Below are 12,465 nucleotides of genomic sequence, written 5' to 3' on the forward strand. Positions count from 1 at the left end.
TTCAAACCCAGGGCTCCTGACCCGAGATCCAGGACTTTCCCCAGCACACCTGCGGTGGCCTCCAGCGTGGAGCTCACCTGGTTATCCCCCGTAAGGGCCATGAGCCTTTCCTGCTCTCTGCTGCCTGCTTACTAAGGAGCAAGGCCCTCCTAGGCCAGGCCTCTGGATCCCCTGAGGACCACAATCCACTCCAAAGCGTTGCTGTGCCAATCACCTTTGAATGTATGGAGTAAATACTTTGAGAAAACTAGTAGATGTTATGCAAATGCAAGCTAGTCATGATAACAACTAAAGGGTTATGGCTTTTCTCCATTAAAAAATAGCCTTATCAAGTGAATGGGAGATGAAATATTTCCTTTAAGCTTTTAACGTAGCAATAAGTTCAAAGTACCCTAAGCTTCAATTACCCATGAATCAAAAACAGCATTGGGTTGAGCCTGGGGTGAGCCTGCTGGCAGGTCACCATGTGCTGGTAATAACCGGCTAAGAATGAATGAAGCTTTGTGCTCCTGGAAAACAGATGTTTGTGAATCCAGCTGGGCTGCCTGAGTTCCTCTTAAGCAGCGGTTCCCAATGGAAGGATCGGAATCACCTGGGTAACTGTTTTTCCAAATATACCAGTACAGTGTGGTACTCCTGAGGTGAGAGGAAGAAGGAATAATTTCATTCTGGAACTAGCCCTGGGGTGATTCTGGCCACACGCCCTCTCCTGGCCTGTGAGAGCTGCGACTTTTACATGAAGCTGTGGGCCTCCCTGAGCTGGGGATCATTGGTCTACCTCTCCTTTGAGGCCTTAAATCAAATCATAACTACTTTTTGACTGTGGGTGAGACCCAATGTTCTACTTGGACATAAAAGCAAGGAGCTAAGCTATGCGCCTCCTTTTGTACAGTGTGGTTCTGATAAACTGGAAACTCTAAGTAATCAAATCCCACTCACCAGAGAGCTTGGCCTCATGGGGGACTGGGCAACCCTGGTCTGCAAGCAGGTATGGTTGGTATCTGTACAGACAACACACTGAGGCAAATGAGAGCCAGGGTCACTGAACCAGAGGGCATTAGGGTTGGTATTTTGTTCAGACCACCTGGAGAAACCACTCTCCTTTAACACACCAGAGAACTAAGGTCCAAAGATGTTAATGCGACATTCCTCAACCTAAGCCACATAGCACACTTACCTAGGACACTTCACAGACACCTGGGTCCAGACCCCACAAAAGTCTGATTCAGCAGGTCTCGGGTGGAGTTTTATGCCTTTATGGGTGACTCTGGGGTGCCGTTAAAGGGACCTGCCTGGGGTCACTGTAGAGGCAGAGTCTGGACAGGTCTACAGCCTTCTTTCCCACTCTACCACTCTGTCTCTAAAGGAAATGAGTTTAAACTGAACTGTGTTAATTACCGAATATTTAAGGTATTCTGAGAAGTCCCCTAACTACACGAGGGCTCTCACACCTACAGGGAATGTGAGAGGCTGGGGTTGGATGAGGAAGAGCTTGGGGCCTAAGCAGCATCTCCTCACCAAGGTTTGAAAGAAAGTTTCCCCACTGGGTAGGACTGCAGGCTACCATTCCAGTTAGAAAGACAGCGCTCCTGTCCTGTTCCCCCATCAAACCTACAATGAATGTCTCCTGTCCTGTGCTGCTACTCCAGCTTTTCACCGGAAACTGGCTGGATCAGGAAGATGACGGAATGAGGCTGAAAGGAATTAATCGGTTTCCAAAACAATGACTTGGCAAGCCCCAGACGACTAAAGGGCAGTTAGGTAAGGTCCGGTACAGCAGGAATGAGCCAGGCTGTGAATTATATTCTAGAGCATCCAACCTCACTGGATAAACGGCTGTGCCTTCATCTAGTGAACTGTCCTATTAACATGCCAGTCAGGGCTACTTATACTATCACGTCAGAGCCCCATATTTCTTGTAAACAAAATACCCTGGATTTGACTAAATACCACTGCACTGAATATGGATTCACCTTGTGCTACCACATGATTAGTTTCATAATCATCCTTCCTTGCAGAGTCTCTCCCAAGCAAAGGGATCACAAATAGGCACACCATATTATTACCATCGACATTAGTCTGCCTCTTATTACTGAGTAAGCTGGCAAATGGTAGTCTCATGTGTGGGCTGTTACTCAGCACACCGACACTTCTAGAAAGCCCTATGGTCTATTACTCATATCTCATTTGAACACGTGAGCCAAGCAGACATGTTCTTCATGTATTCCCCACTGCTTACCTTGAGCCAGTGCCAAACAGTGACAGTCCCTCAGATATGGCATGTTTGATGGGGTAAGATTATTGGACCCTCAAATGAAAACCAAGTTCAAAACCCCAAGGAAAGGCAAAAACAAAACAAAATACACTGGACCTCACATGTTTCATATACATATTTATATATATTTCATGTACAAAGTTACATTCCGAACCCCAGGGATTCCATGATAGAAATAAATACTGAAATAACTACATTGCTAAATGAGCTTTTGGCTCATAGAAATGAAGCCTCAGCCTCTAAGAGACAGCAAGTGGGACACTCTAGAACCCAGTTTTCAGATTATAGAGGCAAGTAAAATTCTGGATAAAATGTCTAGAACAAAAAACAAATTCAGAACATAATATGGTTAAAATATATTCAAACATTGTGAAATGTACGACAAAATTAATAATAAAAACTTAATTTTTTTAAGAGAAAGAAAAAGACATTTAGTGTTACAAAATAGCATAACCCTGTTAGAAAAGCATTTATGATTTCCACATTTAATTCTCTCTTCTCTACTCTTCCCATGTTACAAACTGGGACCAAATGAGTCCCTTTGTCAACATGATCAATTAAGAAGAGCCTAAATCTTGTTGAGTCCTTTGGTAACGGTCATAATACTCACAAGGAAATAAATATTCAGTTCCACAGCATTTGCAAGACACACGTTCTTCAGGACAGTTAATATTATGAGACAATTGTTTTGCTTTGTTTTGTTACTAAGGCAGCCTATGTTAAAGGGTCTATTCTCAAATGTAGGAAGACCTTTACAAGAAATGAACAATACATCAACTGAGAGAATGTACTTTAACCTTTCTATGCCAACACACTTAATCTGAAAAGTTATGTGCTGCATAGTTTGTGCTCAAAACATTTTACACTCTCAACAAGCTGCAGCTATTAAGATATTCATTCCTATTTTAAAAATTTAGATCCACACAAGTTAGAGAAAAACACTCTCAAAACTGAAGTCCTAGAGAATACCCTCCCTTTGCCTCACAGGGATTTTACCCTGCATTTAACAGAAAGCACTAGGTCAACGTATACGATACTGCCATCTCTGTAGATAAGCAACGGTCAAACGTTGGCAATTTCACATGGTTCAACCTCACACACAGCCCAAGCGTGATGAAACGAGACAGTTCTCGGTATCCCTTATTTCTTCCAACAGGGTAAACGTTTTCTCAGGGAGAGACCGACCTGAGGCACTCGAGCCTCTTCTCTGTCCCTGGCGTGGCAGCCACAGGCAGCTTCCACCTTCCACCTTGCTGCTTGCAAGCTGACATTTTGGCATTTTCTTCCAAAGGTTATCTCCTTGACCAAAGTGAATATTACAAGAATATAAACCTATTCTTGGGGAAAGGGGGGAAGTAAAGCAATCTGTAGAAAATATTTAACTGAAATTACGAACATAAGGACAAGCCCTTAAAACGAATTGTACAGACGTTCTTGTACTCTCTCTAATCCCTGAAGTTAACTAACAGGGCCACAGATAATCTGACAGCTTTAGATAAAATAACTACATACCTATATTCCTTAAGTTAAAGCCAGTAAATTGAAAAAGAGCAATTAGAACCATTGTAACATGTTTGCGTTTTTTCATCTCTAACTCCTGATTTCCCACGTGACATTCAGTTGTATAAACATGTAAAAGACTGAAGAGCAACAGGGTCTGACTCTGGGATATTTACTTCTTGGGATTAAAATTCCCAAACACTTTGGTGTATCTTTTTTTAATGAATTTATACAATATCCTCCCAAAATATTTAATATGTGGGTTTTTTAAAGGTATTGCCAAAAATGGTTCAGATGTAAAATAAAATAAAAACATAGCTTACGAGCTATGGAAAAGTGGCCTAAATTTTGGTGCCCTGAAGAAAAGTGACTAAGTATCTCAAGCAAAAAATTATCCTTTTAATACAGCTGTTACCAAAAGAGTTTTTTTCATCCAGCCGTCTAAAGTGGCCACAATTTTACTTTGTACACAATGTGCTTATAGACACATGTGGCCAAATGGATCCAAAGGCCTCCTCTGGCTCATTAAATCCCACGTATTTTATAATCTAGTCATCATGTATATGCTTAAAAGTCACTGGGGTACTTTTTACAAATATCTTTGCATGACAGTTCAGGAAAAAAAGTCCCTGGTACGTAAGAATGCTTAGACAGTCTGAGGCCTGTGTTTGCTTTCTCCTCCTTGAAGCAGTCCTGATGACTGGGGGGCATTTATCCAATAGGTTTACAGTTTTAAAATAGCACTTAACTTTATTTTTAGCTTTGCTTAAAGTAATGGATAAGAGATCATAAATCACACACTTTCAAGAAGGTTGAGGGAAAAAAACTGCAGCATAATGGTTTTTAAAAACTTATTAAACAAGAATGTCAGTTAGACTATTTTTTAAACGGGCACTGAGAGTGAAAATATGTAATGTCAACTTTCACTTTACGGTATCTTGGCTTTGTCTTGTTCCCCTTCCTAGTTTTCTTCTTTGAAGATGGCATTTTAATCTCAAAAGGGCACAAGAGCTTAAACAATGTGTCATTTACATACAAAATATCCAGTGCTAGCTGTTCTGTAGTTTATACAGAACAAAAACAACACCGTTTCTAATCAAATCCCTCACTCAGTTCGTCAGGCTGCTGTCCGTCACCAGTGCAGCTTTACTCTTGTTAACTGCTAAGGGCAGTCCAAGAACAACTGGTAAACAGGTGAATGTTTTTACATGGAAAAAACTCAACCAACCACCACCGCCTGCTGGTACAAGGAATCCAACACAATTTCCTTAAAAAAAAACTCTCCCATTGCTGAAGTGTATCTTCTAAGCATTATAAATAATAAACTTTTCAGACATGTCAGTATGAAAATGAGCAAGACTAGTCTCAAAAAAAAATTCAGAATATTCAGAGAAGCAGGCCTCATAAACTTTAGAGCTCTAATAAGTCAGAAACAGGAAACTTTTATTTAAATAGTGTAGTCTTAATTTCTTTAATATAAAACCCCCCCAAAATCTGATGAAAACAAAGTTTTATATACCATATAAACAAGATTTGTCAGATTTGAAAGTGAAAGTTAAAGTAATTTACAGTTAGCTTTTAGCCCTCTTGGGACATTTAGATAAATCCTGATAATCCACCTGAAGTTAGCTTGTGTCAATTTTATAATACACTGGGGGAAACTTTACTATTGTACTTAATGGTACAGTTTCATTTATCAAGTGTTTCCACTATTTCCATTATTAGTGACAGCTAAAAAGTGACCCCATCAAACTAAATGAGTGACATTAACTGTGGCAGAGTAAACCACATCTGGATTGCTTTCTATAATTCACCAGTTTGCAGAAAGTAAACATTCTTGATTTGTTCACAATATCCTGAAAATGCCTATAACACTGGCGCAGTAAAACAGCTAGTTCCTGTATTGTGACGGTAGGACAGATTTTGTAGTATAAAGTTAACAGGAAAAAAAATGCTCGCACATTATGTGGTGAAACTTATTTCACAAAGAGAGCATTAAATAAAGGGGAAAAGGGAAAATAAACCATGCAGAAGAGACGGCTTCCCCGTCTCCACCCGTTTCCTATGGCTCACTCACTGCCATACATCACTTGCCACACTATCAAGTGACTCCTTTCTGCTTTGGCGACAGAAGGTTCAAGTGGAAGATCCTCTCCAAGAAGTTCTGATTCTCCACCTTCATCACCTGGTGGATGATATGGAGACTCAAGTTAGGTCGAGATGAAATATGCAGGCCCATGTACATCCGACACACGCTCGTGGTTAGTGCTGAACAGTATGCACAAAACTTGTCTGACCCCCATTGCAGAGAACACAGTAAAAGGAATGCCATGAGTCAGAATCTTCGCTGCCTGACTTCCGAAAAGGTTAATTCATTTTTCAGACTACATTTATCAAAGTGAGTTCACCATACTATGTTGGAAACACATCCCAATATGTCTGCATACGGAAGTTAACAGAAATGGGAAGCTAAGAAGGCAAAGCTGTCCAATTCTGTGTTCATCCAAAATGGACAGTCTAATCTTGTTTTTTCAAACTAAGAATTGAGACTACACAGTACTATACATGCGAAAGCATGGGGATAGAGCCCACAAACGAACTAAACCCAAACAACTCCGGCTACTCGTCAGTCACAGTGAAGTTCTCCACTCTAAGGTAACTGATGCAAGTGCACGGAAATGGAACTGTCTCCCTGCAGCACTGTGAGACAGCAGCTCCATCACTACTTGGGGTTTGCCTTCCATGATCTTCAAGTTTAGGGGTGGTTATGAACTAACAGCGTATGGTGCAGATGAAGAAATGAGGCAGTGCTACAGATAGGTTACAGGTTCTTCTGGGAGTAGCTGAGTGAATTCGACAAATGAGGTCCTGATCAAAGACACTGCTCTGGAAGGCCCAGTGCTAGCAGACCATTCTCCTCTCTGCAAATGCAAAGTAACTGGTTTCGTTGTTGTAAAGCAGGGTTATTCTGGTAGGAACAGAATCATTTCAAAGTGCTTTAAATAAGTGACTATTGGTGGAGAATTCCGTTATAGAGAGGGACTTCACTTGGCTGGGGTGATTCCAGCACAAACCAGTGACAACTCATCCAGCAGGATAGTTTCTTCAGTAGAATTCTACAAACTTACATAACAAGGGACGAAGCTATAACGCTGATCTACTAGAATTTGGTAGTGTCTCATCTGAATTTCAGCTGGCAAAAGAAAACACTGATACTGTTAACTAGAAACAGTAGAAGAGAAAAAATCCTAAAACTTTGCATTTTTCTCTGCAGGCCAAACTCTCCCTTACCCAACCCCTAGGGGCCTTTCCACCAGGATGTCAAACTGTGGACAGGAGCATGCTTTAAAAGGCTCAAGACAAAATCCACTTTCTGAGCTGAAATACAATACAATGTAAAAAGTTAAATTTGGTTTTTAAATTTAAAAAAATTACAATGATAACGACAAATTAATTGGCTGAGACAAAAGGTTGTTGGCATTTGTTTTTTGAGTTGTTTTGTTTTGAAGGTTCTATTTTTAAAAACTACCATTTCCTAGGGTCTCTAAATCCTACTTAATTAAACCATTAAAAATATGGGACTGTTGGGATCAATTTCTCATTGCTAAAACATAACAGGAAATGAAAAAGGAAATGGAAGAAAAAATCAAATTCAATTTTTTAAAAAGGCATGTATACTATCAAAATTAACCCTTGCTTTAAGACAAGTCCGTTTTTCAGGCTGGATTAATTAGAGTTTACTGACAAACCTGGTTAAGCAATTTTTATGCTATTTTCAGGATCCACAATGGAAGGAATTTTTAGTGGAAATGGAAAAACCACAAAGATTTTACTAACATTCTCCTTAGTATGGTTCCAATTGCCATGTTGTACTCCAAGAAAAACCTCTAAAAATCACCCCAGCCAAGTAAAGTTGCTCTCTATAAAGGATTCTCCACCAGCAGTCAATTATTGAAAACACTTTGAAATGACTCCATTCCTGCTGACATCACCAGAATCAATCAATTCCTAAACTTAATGTTAATACTTCCCTTAAAAAAGTGTCAGTAAGCCCTTGCATCAGATATTCTAGTTTACACTAATTACATGTGGCACACTGTCATTTATGACCTTAAATTTTAAACTTTGTGTGTGTGTGTGAGTGAGGAAGACTGGCCCTGAGCTAACATCTGTGCCAATCCTCCTCCACAGCATGGCCTGACGAGCGGTGCCAGGTCTGCGCCCGGGATCTGAACCTGTGAACCCCGGGCCGCTGAAGTGGAGTGCGCGAACTTTACATACCACCAGGCCAGCCCCAATTATACTCCTTTTTTTTTTTTTTTTTTTTTTTTTTACAGAATTTATAACTAAAATAAGTATTTGTCACCGATCTACGTTATATTCTGTAAAGCCTTATGTTTAGGAACTTTTTAAATCTCGGTGATATTAGGCCAGTCCAAAGGATCCCTTCGTTTATAGCAAATAAATAGTTTTATAGTGTAGTGCTTTATAGTTTACAGAGCACTACACTTTCACAAACACCAGTTCTCTGTGTTTTCTTTGTACCTCTCCGGCCATTCCTCTTGGATCCCTTCATAAGCTCTAATGATTCTTTAAATGGAGTATTAATACAGGTTCTATCCTAGAACCTCTTCTTTTAGACCCTACATACTCTCCTTGGGTGAACTCATCAACCCTTGTGGCTTTTAGTACCACTGCATGCCAAGAGCCCCCAAATCCCTCCCTCCTGAGATATAAAACCCTGAGACTCAAAAGCCCGGTGGACATCTTCCACCTGGATAATTCCCACTCCCATGCTCTTCAAGGTCAACATGTCCAACACTCAACTCCTCTTTCGCTCCCTCTAGATCTTCTTCTGTTGACAGTCCTAATCTCTAAGTAAAGGATCATTCCCTCTTTCTCCACATCCTGTTAGTTACCAATTCCCCATCATGCTGCTCATCTACTCCTACTGTTACTATCTTACTCAGTTACTCTTTTCCTAACTCATTTCCCTATCTCTATCTAGTCTTTTACCTCTAATCCACCTTCCACACGAATCTAATCATATTGCTATTCTATTTAAAGTCCTCCAATAGTTTTCCTTTGCTTTAAAGATAGAAATGCAGGGGCCAGCCCCATGGCTTTGTGGTGAAGTTCACACGCTCTGCTTCATCGGCCCAGGGTTCACCAGTTTGGATCCTGGGCGCAGACCTACACACCACTCATCAAGCCATGCTGTGGTGGCATCCCATACAGAAGAACTAGAAGGACTTACAACTAGGATATACAACTGTGTACTGGGGCTTTGGGGAGAAGAAAGAAAGAGGAAGATTGGCAACAGATGTTAGCTCAGGGCCAATCTTCCTAAACAAAAAGCATACCTTAAAAAAAAAAGATAAAAATGAAACTTGTTAATTTGGTATATAAAGACCTTCCATAATCTAGCCCCTCCTTTTCTTACTTCTGGTCAAATTTGTACTTGCTTCTACTCTATGCTCCAGTCATTTAAAAATAGTTTTTCTTCAATTAAAGTGGTTTTACATTTCTAAACCTTTGGTCAGGCTATTCTCTTACCTTGGAATGCCAATCCCCCCAGCCGTTCCCATCCCCTCTCCAACCCAATTCTTTAGACTAACACTATTTGGTGTTGAGTCATCTCAAGCTTCATTTCCTCCTTCCCTCTCTCCCTGCCCCTACGAAGAACTGGCTGCTCCCCGTCAGGGCATCTGGAAGACCGCGATTTATTAACATGTTTCTATCTCCACTCTGTTCTATAAGCTACTGGAGGGAGGCTCTGTCTGATCTGTTTCTGTATCTCAAGCTTAAAGCTGACAGGCACAAAGTAGATAATTAATGTTTATAAGGTGAGAGAATGAATAAACGAAACCAATTTTGATACAAACAACATTTTATGAAGTATTTTTATTTCTCCATTTTGCAAGTGAGGAAACTGAGGTTCTGGGAGGTTGAATGATTTGCCCAAGGCCTTCTGACTCCGTATCTAATGCTCTTCACAAATACCTCAACATATGACCAAGCACTGCTATTTTCTAATGCTTCTTCAAACAAAGGTACTTTGGTATAAGAAAAAAAAAAGAGAGAGAGAGAAAGAAAAAAGGAAAAAAGAAATACAAATTCCTTTTCCAAATACAGAATTCAAAGAAAAGCTCTTAGAAATCACTTATCAGAGTGGTTTCTTATTTACTGTGGGTGAAAATCCAAGTCACACTGGAAACTGAGCTCCCAGAGCCAAGGACTTACCCATCCGGAAGTCAATGTAACCCTCTCCTCCACTGATGACAAGCATAGACTTCAAGGGCGTCTGGCTGCCAGGCTCCTGTGCAGATGGCCCTGCTTTGTCACCTGTTAGATCTGTGCCACTACTGCCACTTTGTGGGCTGACAACTTGACCTATTTATACAGGAACAGAAGTGAATACTATTTATCACAGATTGGGGTAGAGAAGACTCATTTTTTTCTGAAAATTTTCAGAAACTTGAACAACAAGGTAAGTATATTCTAATATAACCAAAGTACTGAGTACATTAGAAGCCTCTGCACAACCAGAAAACATCTACAAAGGTCATAGGAGCCCAGTTTGAAAATCTAAGTAAAGCCGTTTTGTACCTAAGCAGGAATAGGTCCAAAATCCACTATCTGTGTATGGCCAGGCTAGTCTTAGCTGCCTGCTTCAGATATTATAAGCTACATTTTTTGATCTCAGGGAGAGTGGAGAGGCCTCTTCCCTGAGAGGGTGCATTTATGGAAAAGACTGAGAAAAGTCTGCAACTTGAGCCTGCTGAGTTTGAATATTCATAACTAATATTTACATTTATTTCAAATCTATTGTTTTCCTCTCATATTTAAAAAAAGTACATCTTATTTTTAATTTAGATTATGCAAATAAAATTACTAGAAATGTGCCATTTGTTCTCAAGTTTAAGTTTTAAGGTAGAATCCTTGAGCATGAAATGGCAGAAAGAGAGAACCTTTAATTCACATTATAATCTCCATGACATCCCTCTTAGAAAGCTTTGACTGTGGGGTATTTTTTCTCGCCAGAATTTGCTGTCTTTTGGTCAAACTACACAGATCATTCCTCTAGGAGATAGCAGGACACAGTCCTATGATGTGACACACTTTAAAAAATTAATTTCTATTGGAAGTGGATAAGACAGTTTGAATTTTTCCCACAGTGCGTCATTCTCGCATCACTCAATTACACTCTGGAAGAAAGCAAGTCAGGCAGAGATAACTTCTGTTAGCAGACTAGTTAGTTCTGCCTCAGAAGCAAGAACACAAAGGTATGATAATAAGGCCAAACGAAGGGCTTAATCCTTAAGGCCAATGAGTCAACAAACAACAACGTCGCCAATTCCGCTTCCAGGTTTACACCCAACAGAAAAGTCTTTCCCACGTGCACAAGAAGGTCTTCTGCAGTACTGCTTTTAATAGTGGGGGAAAACCTAGACGTCCATCAACAGAAGAACAATAAAATGTAGCAGGTTTATTCAGATATTAGAATACTATAGTTAAATGAATGAACTAGATTTTTATGTATAAGCATTCATAAATCTCAAAAAATGAGAGGCAAGTTGCAGAAGAATATATACACAACAAAACATTTAAGTTCAAAACCAAAAAATACTATAGATTGTTTATAGATATGCTCAATGTAGTAAAAACATAAAAACATAGGCAGGAGGATATATATCAACTTTAGGAGAGCGGTTAGAGGGAGGGGAAAGGGGAAAGGGCAGGATCAGAGGGATATAAGGGAGACTCAAAGGAGACTCTATGACATTTTATTTCTTTTTTTAAAAAAGCAAGAAAACACTATTACTAGCAATTCCATTGCTAGGAATTTATCCTAAGGAAATAACTATACAAACATACATGATCTGTGTTTCAGGAAGCTCATCACCATGCTGCTAACTGGTTAGGGTACCACAGGGAAGTCCTGCACCATGCACATTTAATCATTTAATCTTTGGGAAAACCTTGCGAAAATGAGTGTGATGGTTAATTTTACATATCAACTTGGCTAGGCTATGGTGCCCAGATATTTGGTCAAACTCCAGTCTAGATATTACTGTGAAAGTTATTTTTTAGATATGATTAACATTTACATCAGTGGACTTTGAGTAAAGCTGATTATTCTCTATGATATGGGTGGGCCTCATCCAATCAGTTGAAGGTCTTAAGAGAAAAAGATAGGTCCCTCAAGGAAGAGGGAATTCTGCCTCCAGACAGCCTTTGGACTCGAGCTGCAACATCAACTCTTTCCTAGATCTCAGGCCTGCCAGCCTGCCTTGCAGATTTCTGACTTCCCAGCCCCCATAATCACATAAACCAATTCCTTAAATTAAATCTCTCCCTCCCTCCCTCCCTCCCTCTCCCTCTTTCTCCCTCACACACACCCTCTATGGGTTCTGCTTCTCTGAAGAACCCTGACTAATACACTGAGACACTACCACGTCCAACATCACACAGTTGGTGTAGTAAAGTCAGATTTGAACTTTCTCTAACTCCCAAATTTGCCTCTTATGGGCAAAAAAAATATTTAAAACATGAATCCTGCTTACAGATGGTCAGTAACGTCTTAGTAGTCTTGAGACAGAACATTTTTCACTAGACCTCAACACTGCCACTTTTCATCTGGATGGTGCTTTATAATTTCTAAAGCGTTTTCATTAATTTTCACAACA

At 40.0% G+C, this 12,465-nt stretch overlaps 1 protein-coding gene across 9 annotated transcripts in view; it reads right to left on the reverse strand.

Annotated features, from left to right (window-relative positions):
• Positions 1 to 2,379: 2,379 nt before the first annotated feature.
• The window catches only part of SPAG9 (sperm associated antigen 9), a 126,868-nt gene continuing 116,782 nt past the window's right edge, over positions 2,380 to 12,465 (reverse strand). For all 9 annotated transcript variants that reach the window (XM_023652784.2, XM_023652782.2, XM_023652781.2 and 6 more), the window contains 2 exons: positions 10,019 to 10,168; positions 2,380 to 5,960 (listed from right to left, as the gene is read on the reverse strand). In XM_023652784.2, the coding sequence (XP_023508552.1) occupies positions 5,845 to 5,960; positions 10,019 to 10,168 (266 nt within the window). In that variant the 3' untranslated portion in view covers positions 2,380 to 5,844. The remainder of the gene's footprint in view (positions 5,961 to 10,018; positions 10,169 to 12,465) is intronic.

This window comes from Equus caballus, chromosome 11 (genome assembly GCF_041296265.1).
Source record: "Equus caballus isolate H_3958 breed thoroughbred chromosome 11, TB-T2T, whole genome shotgun sequence".
NCBI classification, from domain to species: Eukaryota; Metazoa; Chordata; class Mammalia; order Perissodactyla; family Equidae; genus Equus; species Equus caballus.